Source organism: Pseudochaenichthys georgianus, chromosome 4, assembly GCF_902827115.2.
Source record: "Pseudochaenichthys georgianus chromosome 4, fPseGeo1.2, whole genome shotgun sequence".
Classification (NCBI taxonomy): Eukaryota; Metazoa; Chordata; class Actinopteri; order Perciformes; family Channichthyidae; genus Pseudochaenichthys; species Pseudochaenichthys georgianus.
The window spans coordinates 20381456-20406356 of NC_047506.1; the positions used below are offsets into that span (position 1 = coordinate 20381456).

Below are 24901 nucleotides of genomic sequence, written 5' to 3' on the forward strand. Positions count from 1 at the left end.
GGAGAGAAACACTCGGGTCTGCAGAGGTGGGATTAGAAGCCAGAAAGCAGGCTCTCCTTGCAGCCATTGGCTTCCACAGATGTAGAGACACACGCTGTGAAATTTTGCATTACATCCACACCAAGCTGGCAATTTTCAAATAAAAAAAAGCTATTTTCCTGAATAGATGATATAAATCTGAAAACAGTGGTCTCACGTTGTAGAGCAGAGGGAACCGAGCTTTTACAACAACAAAACGTGATCTATGCTAATTGAATGACAACAGAAGAAGATCAATCGTATTTGTACATGCAATATAAAAACCTAAAGTAAGTATTCACCCATGACTGTTTCTTAAAAATAAAAGGCAGAATAGGAGATGATGAGTTCTTTCTCTCTGTCCAGCCAAATGGTGTGTGAAAGGCCCATTTACATTTAACTCATTGTTATGATGCTGTCTATCAGAGAATAATAATAAACATATCTCTTACCTGAATTTCCCAACTGTTTGTAAAATCTATACTCCAAGTGGAGCTGTGGCGCCCTGGACTTTATAGGTTCCTGAATGAGAGAAGAGAAAGCAAAGTTAGTGTGAAATATGACATCACTTACAAATGAGTTCATGTCCAACACAGTATACTTCTACAATGACATGTTGGCCGTTGGGCTCAATTCAAATTGTAAGGGGGAATCATTTTCAATAGAAAAAAATAGTGCCGTGTATATATATATAAAATAAGGATAATAAGCTAATTTGTAAGAAAGTCATTAAAACATGAATATTTGAACAGCTTTCAGTTCACACAATGCGGAGGAATTAAAGATTCATTACACAAGTTGAGAGCTTCACCGCAAGGGAAGAAAGTAGTCCGTGAGTGACAGCCTTTGCATACAAATCACCATGATTAACCCGGCCTGCAATAAACTTAAATACCTACTGTACAATGTTAATTTCAATGCGTAATAGAACTGAAATTAGGTCTAAGGTCCGACTTATGGGATGTGAGAGGATAAAGAGCAGTTCCAGCTGGTGAACAGCAGGCTTTTGTGATGACATGGCGATAATGAACCCACTTGGACATATTGTTCATTATATCGCTAGCTCCAGCTTTACAACCTAAAATGTAATCTGATTAACGGCCACTCCTATGATGACAAGGGCATTATGGACAAACGTGGAGAGGATAAAACAAACACCCAACTTAATTCCTTTCTTTATTCTTCAATAGCTGTGACACAGACTGTGTTAAACCCTATGGCGACAATAGCAGTATGGGGTTCCCCTTTTCACACACTGTCAACCAGCTGGCTGTACATGGGTCCAAAGACAAAGCCTACATTATCCTGTTGGTCAAATGAGTGGAATAAAGTCTGATATGCCAAAGTGCATGAAGCATCCATACATAACATTTACCTCTAAGTCAGTAAAATATGAATGTTTCGACCGTTTGAATTAAAATATACCAAGTAAATACAGTTAGTAATGAAGGCTAAAGGATGGAGATGACTGTAGCCCAAAACATTGAGCCAAGCAACTTCTCAAGAGGTGCTTAAGGTAAGATTTAATCTTAAAAAGTGTTTCCGTAGAGCATCTAATTCCGAGGCACTTCTATTTTGAATGGTATGAAATAAAAAGCTGTTAAGCTCCCACAGTCACTCCATTAGGCCTTTATTAAATCAGGAGCATTTTCTCTTCTGCTGCCCTGCTACCGCGTAGGAGTGCAAACACAAAGTATGGGCCTTGTTCAACACATTCAAATACTTCCTTTTCTATGCTTTTGTGTTGGAGATACTCAGTCCAATATGCTAGACAATGATATAACATTTGCAGATATTACCTAAGGTAAGAATTAACTTTGAAACTCTTTGATGGATGGAAGTGAAAGAATTAATGATAAAAAGGAGAATACCATAAAACAATCGGATATAAGATTGGATGTTATAAATGGCAACAAACATCTGGCAAACACTGCAGGAAGAAAATGATGTATGTTGAAGAGATGCAAAACTTATAACAATTTGACTAAAGACTTCAAAGATGTAATAGAGACGATTGATGTCAACATGGAACACTTTGCATTGCTACACCTATGGTTAATCCTGCTGCTCCAACATGAGAAGTAAGCAGCCAGTGTGCATGCTGGGGGAAAGTCATTAGGAGTGGAAACAGGATGGTAATACAGAGCAGTGTTTCCCCTATATACAAATAGTCGCGGCGCAGCGCCGCTGCTGAAATATGCGCGCCGCTACTAGGGGGCCCCAGCCAGGTACACAAAAAAAAAAACCTTTTTTTTATTTATTAAAATAATAAGTGGTGACCCTTTTTCATTTTTGATTGTTTGTTATGTGGATTTGTAGTATTTGTGTTACTGTACGTTCAATAAAGGTGTAATTTTGCTCAATCTTGAGACATTGCCACTGTATGTACTAGGCAGGGCCGATTTTTGGCATAGGCGCCAGATCTGGGGGGGTGCTGCGCTGGTAGCTCTGGGAGGGGAAAAAACATTTTTGACCGTTGGCACTCATCCTAATTTTCGGCCTTGATGTAACAACATTCATAGTTAAGTAAATGTAACACCCTTTTCACCCCGGTTACACTTTTCATTTTCCCTGTACGATGCACTGTAAGTGGTGACAGTGGGGGATGTTGGCTTATCAGGCGCCCGCAGCTCACAGCCAAAGTGCGAGCATGGGAGCGAGGGAGAGAGAGAGAGGGCGCACCGGTACCTGCGCTGTTGTTATTAGAATCTGGTGCTAGCTGCGCTAACGGATATGAGAAGCAGATGTTTCTACGACCAGGGTGGAGGAGAGCTCTCCTGTCAGACTGAGAGGCTCAGTGAGTTAAAGGACTCTCTGAGTGTTTAGAACAAGTTCATTTTAGTCCAAGTCATCTCAGTGGGTCTCAAACGTTTTGACCACATATTATGTAAACACATATTTCCAAGGCACTCCTTTATAATTATTAGGATAAATAAAAACAGGTTTGAAATCATTCCAATGTATACTATAGGACAGTAATCAAAAATATCGTTTAAAGTTGGAGAGATGCATACAAAAATATGCATAAATACATAAATGTTAACTGGTCAAATAAGATATGAATGAACAACAAAAATAAAATAGGTTACATTTATTTGTTATTGGCTATGGTAGGTTATTGGTTATGTTCACATACTTATTTGATTATTAAAATGTAAACCGATCTTTTTCATATGGGTGTTTAGAGTTGTACCCCCTAGATCAGGTCTCTAGTAATTGTGTGCTCAAAGTGCACCAGATTGAAGCATTTTACTTTAAAATGTTAAAAAAAAATCTTCCCGGGGGGGGGGGCATACCCCCGGACTCCCCTAAAGGATGTAACGTCCACCCCCCAATTCAAACATATTCATACAATACTGAATACATTTGAAGCCATGTTGACGTATAACACCTATGTCAATAAGTTTCTGTTTTTGTAGTATATTTGTCTTTTGTAGAGATTTTAAATGTATTCTTTATATATAAAATCTAGCCTAGGGCAGCAAATTGGCTAGAACCGGCCCTGGTACTAGGCCTCAAGAGCCTTTCTTGTGCTGGCAGACACATAGAAACAAATTGGCGGGGCGCACTTCGCACGTGCACACACTAAAAAAATTCCACGCGCTCCGAGCTCACATTATGCTGGACCCACATGCCTTAGCACCGCTGCTATGACTCCATCCTAGGGGAAACACTGCAGAGGAGGAGAGGCTGTAGGAGGAAGACGTAGTGTCCGTGACGTCACCCATAGGATTCTGCAGAGTTGCCGAGAAGCCCTTAGTAGGCGGAGTCGGCCACTAACGGCTTGACAGCGATGTCAGAGTCTAATCCCGCCTGCTCCAAATAAGGGCAAAGAGGCAGAGCCGAGGCGGGACCTGCTGCATCCGAACTGGAAGTAAACAGAGCTAGCTCAGGCTAAGAAGCTAAGCGAACATGAAATACATGCATACCAAGTTACTACTAACAGTGTAGTTCCCCTATATAAACGTTACCTTCATAATCAAATGAGACAATCTGCAAGAGAATTAGCTATATTTTGTTATTCTTAATGCTTGTCATTCACACGTTAAGAAAATAAGTACCAATACATAGCAGAACAATTGTGGCGATGTTCAGCTTAATAAGCCTTGTTCAACATAATTTATTTAGCTAATACTACAGCAGGCGAACCAAGTCTGCGTTTCGCTGCATTCCTTGATCTCCAGTTATAACGACGGACTCCACCGCCCGGACCTAATGGAGCCGCAGTGGGCTAGCGCCTCCGGGACGCCGGCTGGAGCTAGCCCCCTGCGGCTCCGTTAGCTCCGGCGGCCACCACTGGGATAATTGGGTCCCCTATTTGCTCCCGTTTAGCATTATGGGCGTCATAGCCATAGACTATAAAAGTCTTACCCAAGGATGAATCATAAACTAAAATGTATATGTATTAGGGGTGTAACGGTTCACAAACATTTCGGTTCGGTACGTACCTCGGTTTTTTGGTCACGGTTCGGTTCGGTACAGCAGAATTTTTTTGCACAAAACAAAACATATATATATATATTTTTTTTTTATTATTATTAAACTGTGAATAATGTATTCACTCAAATAAATACAAAATATACTAAAATAAACATTAAGGTGCAGCATTTCGATGAAATGAAATAATCTGTATTTGAACTTTACTGTACAAGTACTCACAAAACATAAACTATTAGTTTTGGGTTTTTAATTATTATTAAACTGTGAATATTCACTCAAATAAATACAAAATATAATACAATAAACATTAAGGTGCAGCATTTCGATGAACTGAAATAATCTATATTTGAACTTTACTGTACAAGTACTCACAAAACATAAACTATTAGTTTTGGGTTTTTAATTATTATTAAACTGTGAATATTCACTCAAATAAATACAAAATATAATAAAATAAACATTAAGGTGCAGCATTTCGATGAACTGAAATAATCTGTATTTGAACTTTACTGTACTAGTACTCACAAAACATAAACTATTAGTTTTGGGTTTTTAATTATTATTAAACTGTGAATATTCACTCAAATAAATACAAAATATAATCAAATGAACATTAAGGTGCAGCATTTCGATGAACTGAAATTATCTGTATTTGAACTGTACTGTACTAGTACCTAAGCAGCCAGCTTGACATTAGGACTTGCTTGTCATTGTATTTTCATGTTGTTTAAAGAAAAATGAACTTTTCCAAATTGCTTGCCGAAAGGGCAGATCTGCTGGCACTAGCAATGTCTCCTGCTGCGGAGAAAACCCTCTCGCTAGGGACAGAGGTAGCAGATACAGCCAGGTAGCGCTTTGCTAACATGGCAACATAAGGATATTTGGCGTTTGTAAGAGCTTTGGCTCGGTCTGAACTTTTTGCGAGTGGTGGAGGCTAAATGCTAGCGGGAGTTGGGTTTGCACTTCAGTCTTTTTTCCTTTGGTACCGGTTATATTCACGTTCGGGTGATGCCTTTTCAAGAGTGTGCAAGTTTGATGTATTGCCAGCCGCGTAACCAATTTTAGTTGAACAATGCCGACAAACAGCTTTGGTTCGGTCCACCTTTTCTTTGTCCGTCATCATTGTACGTAACTGCGAAACCAAAATGTTCCCAAACGGGAGACTTCAATGATGCTGGAGGATTTTCGAGCTCAACTTTATCTGCGTTCGCCATTAATTTTCGACAGTTCCTCAAATTACTGACTAAATTTGAACGCATCCCTCTGACCAGCTCTCATAGCATGCCCTCTCATCCAATGAAATGACTTGCTCGCTCTATGACGTGATGAGCCCAATGTGAGGAAATTACTCTGAATGCTGCGACGCAGCACCTGAGATTACTTCCAAGAAGTTGTTCACGTTCTCAATTTTTTACGTTTAACGTTATATTCGTTCGGTACACTTCGGTACACACGTGTACCGAACCGAAGGGCCCGTACCGAATAATTTCGGTACGGGTACGTGTACCGTTACACCCCTAATATGTATGCATAAAGGGTTACGTCCTTAGCTGGCTAATAAGTAACAAGCTAAGCTACCAAGCACACAAACACCTGTGAACGGGGTTAACATTCTGTTAGTACATTCAAGCGCACAGCACAACATTTTAATTGTCTGGTATTTGTAACAATATTCCCTAAAAGGCACACTCACCACGAACACGGTTAAAGCTAAAGGGTCAAGTACAGTACTATGACTAACTAACGTTGTAGCCTCTATGGTTGTAGCCTAGCAGAGTGGACAAGTTGCTGTTAGCTGACAGTGAGGCATGTACATGTCCATCAAAGTGACCACGCCCTAATTTATGCAAACACTTTAAGACCTAATATAAATAAAAGGGTCGTGTTAGAAAACAATTCACTCACAGATTCATAATCATGAAGGTGGAATCTAACTATATCGATAATAATATTTATTGCATCCATGGGTAGAAACATATTTTTTTCTGCTGTAAAGTTGGGCATTTTAACATGGGGGTCTATGGAAATTGCTCCTTTCTGCAGCCAGTCCCTAGCGGCCCATGTATGAACTGCAATGTGTGGCACTTCCGTATTGGCGTCCCGGCTGTTCCCCAGAGTTTGCCGCTTGGGAAGACACGTGACCAGTTTGGGAGGCGGAGCGGGGAACTGCTGCATCCACCTCCCACATCAACATGAACAGCAAGCAAGTCTCTCACAAGTCAGGCTATGCCAACGAGGAAAGAAATCATAAAATATATAAATAATGAGTAAACAGATGGCATAAAACCACAGGACCCTTTAAAAACAGCTTACAATAGGAAACTGAGGCTTATGGCAGCTTTACGTACTTAATAGTCAACTGCATTCCTAGCAGATGGACTAAGCTACGATTGTGTAAATGACCAAGCTGCAAATATCTTATGCAACATCTTGCATATGACGAGAAATGTTCACAGAGCATTGCCCTTAACAAATAATCTTTTATCTGCGTGCTGACATGTTCTTCGGACCCAGCAGGGCTGCACCCATGGTAATGTTTTTGGGCGCTAGGAGTTGCTTTTTAACGGTCCTGACAATAACCGTGATATTTAAATATATATATACAGTGGGGCAAAAAAGTATTTAGTCAGCCACCAATTGTGCAAGTTCTCCCACTTAAAAAGATGAGAGAGGCCTGTAATTTTCATCCTAGGTACACTTCAACTATGAGAGACAGAATGGGGGGAAAGAATCCAGGAAATCACATTGTAGGATTTTTAATGAATTAATTGGTAAATTCCTCGGTAAAATAAGTATTTGATCACCAACAAACAAACAAGATTTCTGGCTCTCACAGACCTGTAACTTCTTCTTTAAGAGCCTCCTCTGTCCCCCACTCGTTAACTGTATTAATGGCACCTGTTTGAACTCGTTATCAGTATAAAAGACACCTGTCCACAACCTCAAACAGTCACACTCCAAACTCCACTATGGCCAAGACCAAAGAGCTGTCAAAGGACACCAGAAACAAAATTGTAGACCTGCACCAGGCTGGGAAGACTGAATCTGCAATAGGTAAGCAGCTTGGTGTGAAGAAATCAACTGTGGGAGCAATTATTAGAAAATGGAAGACATACAAGACCACTGATAATCTCCCTCGATCTGGGGCTCCACGCAAGATCTCACCCCGTGGGGTCAAAATGATCACAAGAATGGTGAGCAAAAATCCCAGAACCACACGGGGGGGACCTAGTCAATGACCTGCAGAGAGCTGGGACCAAAGTAACAAAGGCTACCATCAGTAACACACTACGCCGCCAGGGACTCAAATCCTGCAGTGCCAGACGTGTCCCCCTGCTTAAGCCAGTACATGTCCAGGTCCGTCTGAAGTTTGCTAGAGAGCATTTAGATGATCCAGAAGAAGATTGGGAGAATGTCATATGGTCAGATGAAACCAAAATATAACTTTTTGGTAAAAACTCAACTAGATGTGTTTGGAGGAGAACAAATGCTGAGTTGCATCCAAAGAACACCAAACCTACTGTGAAACATGGGGGTGGAAACATCATGCTTTGGGGCTGTTTTTCTGCAAAGGGACCAGGACGACTGATCCGTGTAAAGGAAAGAATGAATGGGGCCATGTATCGTGAGATTTTGAGTGACAACCTCCTTCCATCAGCAAGGGCATTGAAGATGAAACGTGGCTGGGTCTTTCAGCATGACAATGATCATCCCAAACACACCGTCCGGGCAACGAAGGAGTGGCTTCGTAAGAAGCATTTCAAGGTCCTGGAGTGGCCTAGCCAGTCTCCAGATCTCAACCCCATAGAAAATCTTTGGAGGGAGTTGAAAGTCTGTGTTGCCCAGCAACAGCCCCAAAACATCACTACTCTAGAGAAGATCTGCATGGAGGAATGGGCCAAAATACCAGCAACAGTGTGTGAAAACCTTGTGAAGACTTACAGAAAACGTTTGACCTCTGTCATTGCCAACAAAGGGTATATAACAAAGTATTGAGATGAACTTTTGTTATTGACCAAATACTTATTTTCCACCATAATTTGCAAATAAATTCTTTAAAAATCAGACAATGTGATTTTCTGGATTTTTCCCCTCATTTTGTCTCTCATAGTTGAGGTATACCTAGGATGAAAATTACAGGCCTCTCTCATATGTTTAAGTGGGAGAACTTGCACAATTGGTGGCTGACTAAATACTTTTTTGCCCCACTGTATATATATATATATATATTAGTGCTGTCAAAATTATCGCGTTAACGGCGGTAATTAATTTTTGGAATTAATTGCGTTAAAATATTTAACGCATTTAACGCATGTGCAGAATGGCCCGCCCCATACGTGCCACCAGTGGCAGCGCCAGGGTATGGCTGGGGTAGGCTACACCCATACCAAGAAATGGCTTAGCCCCACCATGAACAATGATGTTAAAGTAAGCAAAATAAAGTCTGCCAACTCGCGGAGTAAATTGCACAGACAGCAGTTAGTAAGATTGATTTCAGTCGCCACAGTTTTGAAAACTTTTGTCACGTAGTGATCGTCTTCTCAATAGAACATCTTTGATAACGGCGTGGTGTTGTTGCAGGAAGTCCCGACGCAGAATACTCTTTCTGTAGTACAGGGCAGAGCCATATAATAGTAATAATATGGCTGTAGTACAGGGGTGCACATAACTGGTACGCAGGTTATGTGCTTAATCTGAAATGCGTACCGTCACTTGTGTCACAAAGTGCATTTGCGTACCGACGTACTTGTGAAGCTTTTCCAGAAGGCGGTTAGATCACCGGACGACAGAGTCGGTCTCCGTGTGCACATACAGGGCTGCTGTTAACGTCGGTCTGTACAACGGAACTGTGCCAAAACTACGCCAACCGGCTGCGGAGGGAGACTCCCCCCTTCACTGGAGAACTGCGCTAAAACAGCTGATCACAACGTTCACACTCTGTGGTCACGAAGTACTCCACTAGCCCCCCCCCCCCCCCCTGTCGACTTTCCTGAAGTACTCCCCGTTGATAGAAATCAACACATAATGAATTAAGACCCCACGGTTTGATGATTGATAGGTGTGTGGGTTGTCTTTCATTTTGACATGCAGAAAAATGTTAGCCTACTGTGTTGAATTGATATATCCGCCTTCTTTCATTTATCTTTCCATTCCCAACAATATACATAAATAAATGGCATATTTTGGACATAGTTCGAATGGTGATTAATCATGATTAATTAATTTTTAAGCTGTGATTAATCTGATTAAAAATTGTAATCGTTTGACAGCCCTAATATATATATATATATATATATATATATATATAGTAGGGGTGTAACGGTTCACAAACATTTCGGTTCGGTACGTACCTCTGTTTTTTGGTCACGGTTCGGTTCGGTACAGCAGCATTTTTTTTCACAAAACAAAACATATATATATATATATTTTTATTAAACTGTGAATAATGTATTCACTCAAATAAATACAAAATATAATAAAATAAACATTAAGGTGCAGCATTTTGATGAACTGAAATAATCTGTATTTGAACTTTACTGTACTAGTACTCACAAAACATAAACTATTAGTTTTGGGTTTTTAATTATTATTAAACTGTGAATATTCACTCAAATAAATACAAAATATAATAAAATGAACATTAAGGTGCAGCATTTGAACTGTACTGTACTAGCACCTAAGCAGCCAGTTTGACATTAGGACTTGCTTGTCATTGTATTTTCATGTTTTTTTAAAGAAAGATGAACTTGTCCACATTGCTTGCCGAAAGGGCAGATCTGCTGGCACTAACAATGTCTCCTGCTGTGGAGAACACCCTCTCGCTAGGGACAGAGGTAGCAGATACAACCAGGTAGCGCTTTGCTAACATGGCAACATAAGGATATTTGGCGTTTGTAATAGCTTTGGCTCGGTCTGAAGTTTTTGCGAGTGGTGGAGGCTTAAATGCTAGTGGGAGTTGGGTTTGCACTTCAGTCTTTTTTCTTTTGGTACCGGTGATATTCACGTTCGGGTGATGCCTTTTCAAGAGTGTGCAAGTTTGATGTATTGCCAGCCGCGTAACCAATTTTAGTTGAACAATGCCGACAAACAGCTTTGGTTCGGTCCACCTGTCTTTGTCCGTCATCCTTGTACGTAACTGCGAAACCAAAATGTTCCCAAACCGGAGACTTCAATGATGCTGGAGGATTTTCGAGCTCAACTTTATCTGCGTTCGCCAATAATTTTCGACAGTTCCTCAAATTACTGACTACATTTGAACGCATCCCTCTGACCAGCTCTCATAGAATGCCTCATCCAATTAAATGACTCGCTCTATGACGCGTTGAACCCAATGTGAGCAAATGACTCTGAATGCTGCGACGCAGCACCTGAGATTACTTCCAAAAAGTTGTTCACGTTCTCAATTTTTTACGTTTAACGTTATATTCGTTCGGTACACTTCGGTACACACCTGTACCGAACCGAAGGGCCCGTACCGAATAATTTCGGTACGTGTACCGTTACACCCCTAATATATAGATAAGATATCACTTTAGTAATGCCATATCACAATACTGTGTGAATAATCTGGCCTATTTTAAGACAAAACAAACAATAACCCAAGTTGAAGATACATTTGACTGCATTGTATTTCTATAAAGATTAAGATAAACATGTAAGTGTGAATTTGAATTATTTTTACAAAGATGTCATGGTGTCATGCAGAGAGCAGCTTTCTGCCAAGTGTGCTGTCCTGTGTCGAGGGCAGCTGACCTGCAAACTAGAAGTGCCCTTCCCTTCTGCTAACCCACCTCAGCTGTTACATACTACAATTATGTTGTAATGTATTTGGAGAAATATGATTGCTACATGATCTCATCGGTTTTGCCTTTATGTAAATAGTTTTGGTCTGATTGATTATATGCTTTACTGCCACATACTTCATCAGCATACATATAGAAAAGTAAGCCTACATGCTACCGGAATTGCAGTTCCTGGCATTTTTAATCCTATACATACATGTCTGTGCATGTAAACAGACTGCCTCACATGTTACAATGTAGGACCACAACAACCAATCAAATACCACCATTTCTACAGCCACCCTCATTGGCTGGCTTCCCTGTGAAATCTCAACGAGGATTGCAGGGAAGTTGGACATGAGCACATATACTGACCTACACTATCTGCTGCTCACAGCTAAAAAGCTTAGAGATTTGTCGATATCAGTGCTACGAGCCAACACTGCCTTAGTGGGAACAAATCCTGTAATTACAGCAGCCTGTGGACGGTGTGAGATGAAATGTTACATGCCATTTCAAGGATCTCTCTTAGAGTGAAACACTGAAGCTTGTACCAATATATGATTACGTCATGACGGATTAGGTGGTGGCTTCTGTGTTTTAGCCTGTGGTAGCCTCAGTACAGTTGTGTGGATGGAGCGAGCCATCAGCCCCACAGAGTCCTCTTACTGGGATTAACCAACTCTGCATATGATGTCATCTGGGCTAAATCTGATCTCTGCTCCAACACAGCTGAGAAAGATCACATTTGACCTCAGTAACAGGATGGAGTAATGACCACCAAATGAAGGGAGGAACGGGAAAACTATGAGTGATAAAAGCAAGAGTGGACCGCAGCTGAAAAAACATGTTTTTGTAAAGATTCAGCTTTCAGTGAAAACTTAAAATGTATACAAATGTCGAAATGTCAACAAAATGTGATATTGTGGACGCAAAACAATGCTGTGAAAAAAAATCCAAGCACTTAATTCTGTTGATTGCTGTGGTCCTAATTATTCATCTTGTGACCCAAAAAATAAGTGTATTTTGCTGCAGTCTTCACTCTTGTTTGTTGGGGTCTTTAACCACAGCTTATCACAGATAAAACAAAAAGGGCAGTTATAATGATCACTCCAAAATAATGCTAAAAACAAAGAAAGATAATCACAGTTTCATAAAAGATTAATAATATTAACAATTTTAAAGCGAACATTTTATAAATACACTGGTTATAGCTTCGCAAATGGGATTAGTTTTTTTTCTTTCCTTATCTTCTTTCGTAGTGTATATAGCAGAGGTGGGACCAAGTCATTGTTTTGCAAGTCCGAGTCAAGTCTCAAGTCTTTGCGCTCAAGTCCGAGTCAAGTCTCAAGTCTTTGCGCTCAAGTCTCAAGTCAGGATGGGCAAGTTCAAGTCAAGTCCAAGTCCTAAACTTTGACAAAACGAGTCATAAACAAGTCATTATGTGCTTTACACCAAATGTAATGACATCGATCAACAGAATAAAACGTAATAATCAAACCGCTCTTTATTAGGGCTGTGCATCTTCACTGGTCTCACGATTCGATTCGATTACGATTATCCTGTCAACGATTCGATTCGGTTCGATATCGCGGTGCATCCCGGTGCATCTCGATTCATACCAATGCGTTGCATCCTCAATTTTCTATATTACTGCACATGGCTTATTTTTCATCAATGCATACATGCAGTCAATACATATGAACTCTCTTTTTATTATTTAGAAAGTGCTTCAGAAATCAATAACATAAATGTCTTGACATTAATTTATAAACCAAAATAAATGAATTGTATAGGTCTAGCCTCCGTGTGTGAAGTTGTTCCATCCTCAAAAACAAAAAGCTAATGCTTCTGCAGTCTAGCTGCAGCTTCTAGCCACGGCCTTCTGTTAAGAAAGGACACTGAATGTCCTGAATGAGGCATCACACACAGGACGTGAGTCTGAACACAGCAGACAACAGGAGTATTTACAACAGCATATACAAACTAAAATACTGCATGTGGGTGCACACTTACATTCTCTGTTTTACTGTTACATAAATCCAATGAATGAAAGATAAAATTAGCTTCATTATATCTCAGTGATTAAGTGAATAATAAAGTTTCTATCGGGTCACTATAAGCATGTCACTCATTATTTTCAGGGAGGGGGCGGGGCTTGGAGGAACGGAGAGGAGACGGTGATCGCGGAAGCTTTTTTCCTCCTGCCTTCACAAACTTTACACACGTATATATCATCTGAAAATTGCTAGGGGACATTCATACTCTGCAATCCAAGACTTAATTAAATACACCAAAAACCTGACATGATTGTAACGCGATTATTTTTGAAAAACATAAATCCCTGTCTGTGTCTCTGAGCCGCAGCAACACGGAGTGATTCAGAGCGGGTCCTTCTGCTGTGGGTTCTGGACTGGTGTTCTTGTGTTGGTGGATAAAGCAGACTGCTCCGTGTTCGGTGTTGCTGTGCCGCTGTCACGTATGTTCCCTGATCTCTGCGTCACCGACCGATTTGATATTAAAGTGACAGAAAAAACGTTATAGTAAAGCCGCGGCCGGAAAATCAGGAAGCAACGTTACTACTCTATAACCGATTATCTTCCGTCACTGCATCGAGACCGAATCGTCCACGTCCGCATCGCAATGCATCGTAGAAACGATTATTTTCAACACCCCTACTCTTTATTAGTCACATTAATAATCCATGTTCTCTCTGCTGACAATAAATCCTGAGTGGTTACCAAAATAAAAAACCCTGCTCTGAAGGTTATTTTAATTTTACAAATCCTGCACTCAGCTTTCTCCAATATCATTGAAAAGCAGCCAGATGCTGCTTCTTTTTTCGGTTTTCGCTAATTTCTTGACTTTTTCCGACGCGCATTTAAATCCGTCTCCCCGTCGCTCTGTGCAGCTGGCCTGTACCACTACACCTGCTGTTCCCCCCACCCTTCTTTCACATAATGGTATGATCCTAGTGTGTTCTCGCATATGATTGGCCGCATGGTGGCCGAGCTAAATAGAGTCCCGCCCCTGCCTGCAAGGATTCTCAGCAAGAGTAGTAGCAGCTGGAGATTCTGCTCTCCCCAACGGGAGTCTGCTCTTCTAGCGGCATCTCGCGATCGGCGTGTTGGAGACCTCTGAATTAAATGATCAAGTCACCTCAAGTCAGAAGGCTCAAGTCCAAGTCAAGTCCCGAGTCATTGGTGTTCAAGTCCAAGTCGAGTCGCAAGTGTTTTGTGATTTTGTCAAGTCGAGTCTCAAGTCATCAAATTGGTGACTCGAGTCTGACTCGAGTCCAAGTCATGTGACTCGAGTCCACACCTCTGGTATATAGTAAACGGAATCATTTTAGTTTTTAACCTTGTTCTGACATTTTAGAACCAAACGAATAACCTGTAGTCAAGAAAAGAAATCACCATACTACATATTGAAAACACAAGTGTCTACTGATGGGACTTCACCAATATGCCAACATTCTAAAATGATTTATTTCATAATTCAGTTGCAAGGATGTACTATAGAGACAAGTTGTGGTGAAATACAGCGAGACTTCCTTTTTACCAGACAAACAAAATCTTGCATTTAAAACATTGTATACGCTTGGAGTTAAGCAGACAGCTACGATTATGTAATGTAACGCATACAAAAACCATCTGTGTTGTTTATCAACTGTAAAGCCAGTGTGACATTCAACGTGTTCATGCATATGTCTATGTGTGTGCCATGTTCAAGGGAACAGACCCAGCATTATGCATAAGGCCCAGAATAGACCCTGACCTTTGCCTGACACCCAGTAAACCATTTCACAATATGCAACTGGCATATGACTCCCCTCATCTTAGACAGCACAACTCAAATGTCAACATAGTGCATCTCTACTCAGCAGCCTCCATAGAAGTATCAATGATTCTAACTGCTAACTGTGAGGCTAAAACAAATGGAGAAGATTGAGGGGTGTGTGTGTGTGTGTGTGTGTGTGTGTGTGTGTGTGTGTGTGTGTGTGTGTGTGTGTGTGTGTGTGTGTGTGTGTGTGTGTGTGTGTGTGTGTGTGTGTGTGTGTGTGTGTGTGTGTGTGTGTGTGTGTGTGTGTGTGTGTGTGTGTGTGTGTGTGTGTGTGTGTGTGTGTGTGTGTGTGTGTGTGTGTCTTTATGATTGGATGTGTCTATGTTCGGGAGGTGGTGTTAAGGAGCAAGTGGTGTCAGAAAGCAACAGCTGGCCGGTATCCAGCACTTCTCCTCGTTTCAGCTCAGATTTAACACACCCGGGTGGAGCCATAAACTGCCCCATAAAAACCATAATCTGGCACTGCTTGATATCAGACAGAATTAGAAATCAATTGTATGTTAGAGAGAAGTTGACTAGAGTGGGGTAACCGTGACCTTTGACCTAGGCTCACTAGATGTGACGTGGTCTCACGCATTGAAACCACGTTTGTTGTAGGAGAGGTGTGGTACAGTAGTGCTGTAGCGACGCGTCGACTTCAAAATATCGTCGACGACATATTTCCTCGTCGACGCATCGCCACACACACGTGGGTCACCCAAAACAACAACAAGCAGTTCGCAATTGCACTTTAAACACTATGGAGACTGAAACGGCTACCACCTCCTACTCACAGGATTGCGCACGAAGCCCTGCAAAAAGCCCCCAAACAAAAACATCTCGCCCTAGGTCTTCAAAAGAATGGGAATACTTTAAATTTAGTCCAAAACGCAAAGGCATTGTTATTTGCAGTCTTTGCCAAATGGAGTTGGCATACCACACTAGCACAATAGCGATGTTGGAGCATTTAAAGCGGAGGCACCCCCTTGTCTCTCGTGGAGGGAACAATGATAAGTAAGTACTAACTTTGGCTAAATTAATTCCACGTTTGTGTAGTGTGTTGTGCAGCTTGAGTTCTGTGCACTTCGGTAGTGCTAACTATCTTATAGCTCTCCGTGCGGTTTGTTCGTGCTTGGTTGGTTAGTAGCTAATGTTAGCTACCTAGTTAGCGGCGCCAGCTGTGTGTTAGTTAACGTTTGTCAGCATTTAATGTTGGCTGGAATGGTAGCTAGTTTACGTCTGCAGAACACCGCTATCTAGCCGCTACTAATCCGGAACGAACTAACTGCACAGAGACCTAACTCATGTTGTGGTCGTTTATGAGTCAAACATAACATTAGACTAACGTTAGTCAGCTTATAGTATCAATGTATGTCACCTAACGGAGCCAAGCAATGTCCAGGCCAGGGCTGCACGTAAGCTGGTGTGCAGTTGTCATGAATTAATTAATGTTTTTATGAGCATTGAAAACATTAAAATGAGCACCAGCACATCCAAGTGTGATAGGGCTCATATGAGTTGCACTACCAAACATTTTCACTGTGTAGATATAGTACTCTATAAGCTTTTAGATAAACATGAAATGCATTGTTGGACTTAACATTGTTTAAAAAGTAACCACGTTAGCCTTCAAGTAAGCTAATTATACCATAGCACTGCAATGAGTTTAAGAGTAGATTTAATATGCCCCACTGTCATAGCTGTTGTTCCATTGTTCATTGCTGTTGTGTTTTCTAGGACAAAGCAAATAACCTTGCCGTCCTATCTTGGGAAAGAGGCGCAATGCACTCCACAGAAGCAGCCGAACTCAGCAAAAGAATCTTGAGAGTAAGTAATTATTTGCTTTCTTTGAGCATCTTTTAGGAGGGAATGGCTGTCCTGATCCCATTTATTGTGTCCTGATTTATTAGCTAGTTTATAGGTGTTTATTCACTTGGCCTTTTTATTTGTGTCCTTGTTTGGATTGTGTAATAATTAAGCTTCTTACACTGTAAGCAACATGGCTCTATGAAAGGTGCTGTGTTGTTATTAATAATAATATATGTATTTTATCTTACAGGTGATCGTCAAAGACATGAGGCCTTTGTCTCTCGTTGAGAGTTCAGAGGAAGGCAAACAAAGCCTATAATGTGACCAGGGAGTTCCACTCAAGTGAACCCAAGAGGCAAGTCTCCTTTGTCATTTAATAGAGGAGTGAGGCGTGGCATAAGTACAATGCATTGTACTGTGTACTTCCTTATTTGTTTAACTTTGAGCCTATACCCAATATAAATGTTTCCTATGGATACTGACATATTTAGAAGTGATAACACAGTGCAGTCACTAAATAGTAGGATAAGGAGTTATTTTTCATATGCTAAACTAGGAAACACAACAGTAGAAACCGTCAGCTTCCAATCTCTCTTTGTGTGCACTGCATAACCTGTTAAACACATCCCAAACTTTGCCTTTTTGTCTTGCTAAGCAAACTTTTAAAAATAGACATGTGGTCAATTTGGCTTCTGCTCTTTTCAAATTACCATCATCTGATTCTGGTTGGGTTATTTTGGTTTCCTACTTTAATTATGATGCTTTAAAGAAAGCTAAGACAGGAAAGTGCAGTGTTAACTCAGTCATACCATAATCACAATGAAGACATTGTGAGAAACTTGGTTAACTATTGCTATAGCCTTGAACATATCATTTAGTAAACACAAGAATACAGTTTGAGCGTATCTTAAAAAAACTCTTAAATGGAAAATGAGATGTACTATGCCATCAACGAGGATGTACACTCACACGGTACAATTACACAGCACTCACTGCTGGCACACACCCTACACCATATTCAAACCTATGTTTTTGTACAGTCGCACTTTCACTTTTGTTTTTCTACATAAAACACAAACTTGTTGCTACTCAGAAGTCAGCAATGTTTAGACACTCCTGTAAAGGTATTATGACTGATACATACTAAATCAAACTTAAAAGCAACAATGCGTCTGTGTGAATTTACTGTGTTGCTGCAAGCTACTGGTTATTTAGAGGATTAGCTAGTTGAATGAAGGTAGGCTTTTACATGCTGTTGACACATCCAAGGATTTATTCATACAGTCTGCCTGGCATGCTCTCTGGAGAGCCTGAGCAGGAAAGGGAAGAACTTAAATCGTCAAAATGTCACTTGAATTCCAGCCAAACATGCTGATAGAGCTTTTGTGCCTTCACAGTTATTTGACAACTGCCTCATGGCGAGCTGGTGTAAGCTGCTGAGCTAGACTGCAACCAGAGTTGCTTATCATGCTTCAGTGGGCGGCGGACAGGAGACAGCAGAACAAGTATCACGACTGACCAGCACAGAGAGCACCTTAACTTGAATAAAAACACCATACTCCTGTGCCTCTGCATCACTGACTTTCCACCCTTCACTATAGTATAATACAGTATTTGTAGGTCTTATTTGGAAGCAATACACCAGTGGCGGTTTTAGGATTGTAGGAGATCCGGGGCTTAGCCCAGGAGTTGTTGGGGGGGATTTTTTTATTTATTTTTTTAATATTGAAGTTAAAAGTAGCAATCTGGTGCACTTTGAGAGCAACATTAACCCTACCTTAAAGCGGACAAAAGGCACTGGAGAACACTTATTCATTAACTTCCTTTAATGAAGAAAACTAATGCCTTAACTCACTCAAATACAGTCGTTTACTTATTTCGGTGAAACGAATGTGCGTAGAGTTTTAAAGGATGCGAATAGTCTCACCTTGATTCTGGCGCATTGCTCATCGTTTTATAGATCTATTCTCATCCACCATCTTTGTTTGTGACGTAAAGAGTGTAAGAGTCACGTTTCCGAATCGGACACTCTGAGTGGATGCAGTCACAGCCAATCGGAGTCTGATTCAGAGGGTTGCCTGTCAGTTCCATTGTTATGTGTACTGAAACGAGAGCTGGTATAATTCCCCACGCGAAAACTAAATAAAAATTGGAATACATTATTTTAGTGTCTTAAAAGTAGACTGAGGTATGAAGGGTTAACGTTACATCTTAGGATAATTTGTAGTCATGTTCTGTATACATACTAACATATAAGCATAATAACATATAACATATACTTTGTGTGGTTACTCCATGTTTACTAGCTATAACATTAACGTTACATCACTCTTTTTCACTTCTTACTCAGTCAGCCAGAGTGCAGATATCACCATTAGATTCACAAACCTGAAACATCATCCATTTATTCACTGCTGGTGATGACATTGTTGTCAGCTGCTGATACTGCTGCAGCTTGTGGCGCCTGCTTTGATGAAAATAACTTTCTAATATTAATAACTGTATAGGCTATTACAGTGGTTCTCAAATGGGGGTACGCGGACCCCTAGGGGTACGTTGGAGTACTGCAGGGGATACATGAGATTTATTTTATGTTAATGGGAAAAGAAAATAGATAAATATACCAATTTTAGGAAAAGTAACGAAGTTTGAGCAGTGTGGGTTTTATATTCATAGACTAGAGTTACACATATTTCAAAACGCGAAGTGTAATAAATGCAGTTGCCTCCCTGTCAGAATGACAAAGATCCTCAGTGAAGCCCATGTTTCTCACTAAATTGTAAGTACAACTTATTCAAAAGATCAGTTCAATGCAACTAATGTCATCTTAGTGTTATTGCATGATATTAAAATTGGTTGGCCATGAATTTAGTGATGGATTGTAAACATTTGAAATGTAGCATTTAAGTGTTTCTCAGTTACAATGTTGTTGTTTTAATAAATCAGACACTGATGGTGCAAGGCTGTACTGTACCTCTTTATATAGGCTTTTTTCCCCTAACAAATAGTTTTTGTGCTGATCAGAGGGTACTTAGCTGAATTTTTTTTTCAAAGGGGGTATATTATTGAAAAAAGTTTGAGAATCACTGGGCTATTAGCTTAAAACTTGTCAGGCACTAGGAAGGATCACTTCTTCTTCAGGGCAGGCTACGCAGTACGCAGGCTAATGTCCCGCATCGGCTGCCTCTCTGGTGGACTCCGGGACTGCACATTACTCCCGAGACGTTTTCAAAACAAAACAATTTTTTATCTTTTTAAGTGAAACAATCAGGGCTTGAGCCCAAGTAGCCACCCCCTGGCGCCGCCACTGCAATACACAACATTTTATAAAAAGGCATCATTCGTTTTTTTGCATTTTCTTTGAAGCAGAATCTCACCACAAGCTGAACAACACAAAATTGTTGACATATTGTATTTAAAAAAAGGTCATGTTTTAAATGATAACATGTTAGTTGCTTGCACATCTAGCAAACAGATATTGGCATTCATTTGTAGTTAGGAATCTGCAAAGCATTGGAAACCCAATATGTTGTCTCATTAAAGCTCTATTTTGGTCTTTTGTCATGGCTTTTTCTTTTGAGCTAGAAACAACCAAGTTTGTTGCCGAGCTGAACCATATTGGTGAAAGAGTACATTTTCAGATGGTAAACCCAATGTCACTACCCGATCTGTCCCCCTGCCCGATCTGTACTGCGCATGTGCGAGATGGTCCGCCATATTGGACAACTCTGGACGGCAACCCAAGTAGGACACTTGACACAGTGGCTTTTGGCAAAGCTCAAAAATAAAACTCGAGAGATGAGTTATTGTTATTACAAGGTGACTTCACTATTATTTAACAACTCTTTTTATTGGGTTCTTTTATTTGGGGTTAAGTACATTGTCAGAATAAGTGAGAAATGAATTTAACTTCTGTTAGACAGCCATATGCCATACATTTTTGCATACATTCACAGTAAATATTTATACAGTATGATAGCTGTCTAACAGAAGTTAAATTCATTTCTCACTTATTCTGACAATGTACTTAACCTGAAATAAAAGAACCCAATAAAAAGAGTTGTTAAATAATAGTGAAGTCACGTTGTAATAACAATAACTCATCTCTCTCGAGTTTTATTTTTTAGCTTTTTCAAAAGCCACTGTGTCAAGTGTCCTACTTGGGTTGCCGTCCGGAGTTGTCCAATATGGCGGACCATCTCGCACATGTGCAGTACAGATCGGGCAGGGGGACAGATCGGGTAGTGACACCCAACACTTGTAGAACTGAAGGGAACTGCAGAGTCAGGCGATTATTGTCTGTGGGTGTATCAATATGGGTGATGCCTCTCATGTTACAAACTTTCATTTGACCTGATGCACCTATACAAATATTACTAAGTGCCGCTTTAAGGAGTGAAACTGAGATTCTGGTTATTTATTTGTTATTCACACTTGAGAAAAACCTAGCTATCCAATTAGGTTGCCAACTTACATGATGCACTTAGCTAGATAATTTTCCGAGATAGCACCCTTATCAGTCTTATTTTTCAAACAGAAGAAACAGTTTTGTATCTTTTGGAATACAGAATGGTGATTCTTTATCTAAGTTAATGTCTTTACCAGTCAGATAACAGCCAGCTGTTTCATTTTGTGTTTTGGCCAACTCATGGAATTAACCTTAATTAGCTTCATCTGATAAAGTCCAAAGGCAACACTTTACGTCATTTCAGCCTAAGCCATTAAATTCACAGGCTTAAATTAGGAATCAATCACACCAGCATATTTTTTGGAAGCAAAGGGCAATTTCAATATGAGGTCTAAAAATCATCTGTGCTTTGAACAAGCAGGCCCAACATAGGGTCAAACACTGTACAATGTACACAGCTGGAACACAATGCACAGTAAGTCTCTGTGTTTACTGTGTTGTCTCCCTACATGGCGTCTCCATTATCAGCCCCTTCTCTCTGGGCGATGAGAAGCGTGCTGTGCTGTGCTGTACAATAAGTCCCAACACTATAGCAATCACCTAATACACTGCTCATGTGTTGGGCGGATATTACAGCCACTTGTCATTGTCGATAGTGTTTGTCACCACAAAAAGGCCTCCAACAGTTTTATTACTCATTACTGATAATACCAGCTTTACAAGCGGCATGCCTCACAGGCACCTACTATCTGTCAATGGATGACCAAATACATGAAACGTGACTTTAATAAAGTACGAGCTGCTTTGCAAAGTAGACTGGGGGAAATGTCAGTGAAAACTGATTGGCCCAAAGAATGGAGTAGATAGGTGTGGGGGCAGTGCACGTGTCCTGCACCCAGGGCTGAAACAATGATGGGTCAGGCGGGCCTGATGACCTTGATAAAGAAAGTCTCCTCAAGTCAGGATAATGGCAGAGAGAAAAACACTATAAGTAAAATACAAAAATATGACCCAGTGTGTGAAATACATTTTAGGGAAAAAATAAAAGGATGGTTACTTTCTTAGTGGACAGTTATGTCACCAGTGTATCAATGGTGTCCCTTTACCCTTTAAACGAGCCTGATGGGTGCTAGTTTCTACAGTAGGACATGACAGAAAGCTGGTATTACATGCTGCAGTTTCTTTAAGGCACTGGGATCTCCCCTGGGAGTAAAGCCTGCAGTGTACTTACAGCAGTGGCTATATGGTCCTGCCTCCATCACACAAGCGTTTGTCAGTGTGAGAAAGCATTCAGCTGAACCAAAGACTGAACCACTGTGTGTCGACAAGGCCCACTAACAAAGACGACCTTTCAGCACTCAGCAGTTTCCCCCTTCTCTTTTACTTTTTGCAGCCGCATTCACAGCAGTTCCAGATCCACTGACAGAGAATCTTGTGCACACGGGCCTGCCATACATCTCTGTCTCTGCTATCACGTGGTGGAGCAGGGTGACACTGGCATTCACCTTTGTCCCAGGTGCAGGCAGGCACTCCCACATACCTGACTTTGCAAGTTACTACACTCAGCACATAAAGGCCCCAGCTCAACACTGAATAATCACTATGTGCTGTCCTGCAGGGGCGGGCAACTACAATTTATTACGCTGCAACAAAAGAGATGCACTTAAACAGTGCATGACATTAAGGATTTTGGGAGATGGCCCTATTTAAAACAGTGGCTTTGGAAAAAAATAAAAAGGGGTTCATGCTGACACAAAACAAAAACATGCGAAATGACGCACGAAGGGTTTGGGGGGCCTCCCCCTAGAACATTTAGATTTTTGCAAGATGCTGTCCGGTGCATTAGACTGAATTATAAGATGAACCACCACAATATTATATTGTACAATTTCAATTTTATTCTTAATTTCACTCGCTTGCATGCCCTGCATAGCTATAAGAAATACTTAAGTTGTTGGTCAAGACACTTTCCATCTGATGAAGGCAAATGCCTTCCCAGATGTAAAAAAGTAGAAAACATTACATTCAGTTATAACTGCCAAAACAAACATTATTTACACCATTATGGCCCCTGTTAAAAATGTTTGTAATGTTATCTACTGTAAGTTGGTCGAACAAATGCCTCCTCATCCGGAAGCTGACCAAGCAGACCCGAGCAGCAGTCGAGAGGAGCAGAGCGCATCCGCGAAGCACACAAAATGGCGACGTCAGAGTTCCCGTTAGCCGGCAAATCTAAATCTCTTCGGTCAAAATGTCCGGCCAAAATAATTTCCCTTTAGCGCAATACCGCTTCAGTTGCGCCACTTATGTGACAGGCAAGAAGAGTATGTGACAGACAAGAATAGTCAATTCTAATGTCTAACACTTAATGTGGAGAAAGAGATGTCCTGTATGGGTTGATTGTGCGTTGATCTGTTGGTAATGCCTAGGTGTCTTTTAATAAGCAGGCAGTCATATCATTAGCTAGAACTAGCTGGATCTGATCGATATGGACATAAACGCGAGTGAAGTCTATTCTGAGGGAGAGAGAGATCAGCTGCTGCTGACGAGTCGACACCTATGGTCGACACGCAGCTCTGCATGATCACATGCAGCGGTGAGCGGACAAAACACACACTTCAGGTTAGAATATCACACGTAGCTATTTTAATTACCTCTCAAACTACCTAAACTAGTTATAGATATGTTTAGTTTTACTGTCGGGTCACTCATTACTGGATCCGCGAGCTGCATGATACTGGCATAATAGATTGCCCGATCGGGCAACCAGCAGGTGAGGCTTCATTGCCCGAGCTAAATACTAGATGGCCCCGGGCCATCGGGCAGTCGTTAATGTCGAGCCCTGTTAAACCAGACAGATCACAAATCACACTTTGCTATCTAAACAAAGCTTCCTTATTGGTTTCCTGGTAGATCAACAACACTTTATTCAACCAGTCACAGTGCAATAATTCACATACTTCCTTATAGGCTCATTTGGGCCAACAGTCAATCATTTAAGAAATCTCCTTCATTTTAATGAGTAGGGAAATAATAGTGTGTAGCATATAATAATATGATACAGCCAAAATGATAGGTAAACAAAATGTATGAAGTTACCACTCAACAAAAACTAACTAACAGGATCCAGCTAGTCAAATGTAAGAATTTCTCTTTTCATAAAATAAACCTAGATTTGAATGAAATGGATTCATAAAATGTGATAAATAATCAACAGATTAATGATGATCAAACTATTTATTTATTAAGCCCTATAATGCTATACTCATAATATTGCCTTTATTTTTATCCAATTAAGATGAAAAACGAAAGAAAGAAAAACATCAGCAACAACAAGGTTTTTTCATATTGCATATTCATTGCCAAAAATTATTTTTAGATGATATCTATAAGTGAGCAGCTAAAGTGACAGAAAGACAACAGAGGCGAAACCACTCATGTTGAGCATGTGTTAGCAAGTGCTCATAGATATAAGGGCTGTTATTTGTGTCAGTCCATAAGGAAGAGCTCTGAAGCACCCTCTGACAGAACACAAGCCCTTAGCCCAACTGGACAGGCAGCGACATTCACTGGGTAACCCCCGGGAGCTGGCAGAGACAGCAACGGTGTGAGAGTCTGGGTT

The 24901-nt window shown here is 40.6% G+C and overlaps 1 protein-coding gene across 4 annotated transcripts in view; it reads right to left on the reverse strand.

Moving 5' to 3' along the window:
• The window catches only part of csnk1g2b (casein kinase 1, gamma 2b), a 57379-nt gene that overhangs the window by 23469 nt on the left and 9009 nt on the right, over positions 1–24901 (reverse strand). For all 4 annotated transcript variants that reach the window (XM_034080758.2, XM_034080756.2, XM_034080755.2 and 1 more), the window contains exon 3: positions 471–540. In XM_034080758.2, the coding sequence (XP_033936649.1) occupies positions 471–540 (70 nt within the window). The remainder of the gene's footprint in view (positions 1–470; positions 541–24901) is intronic.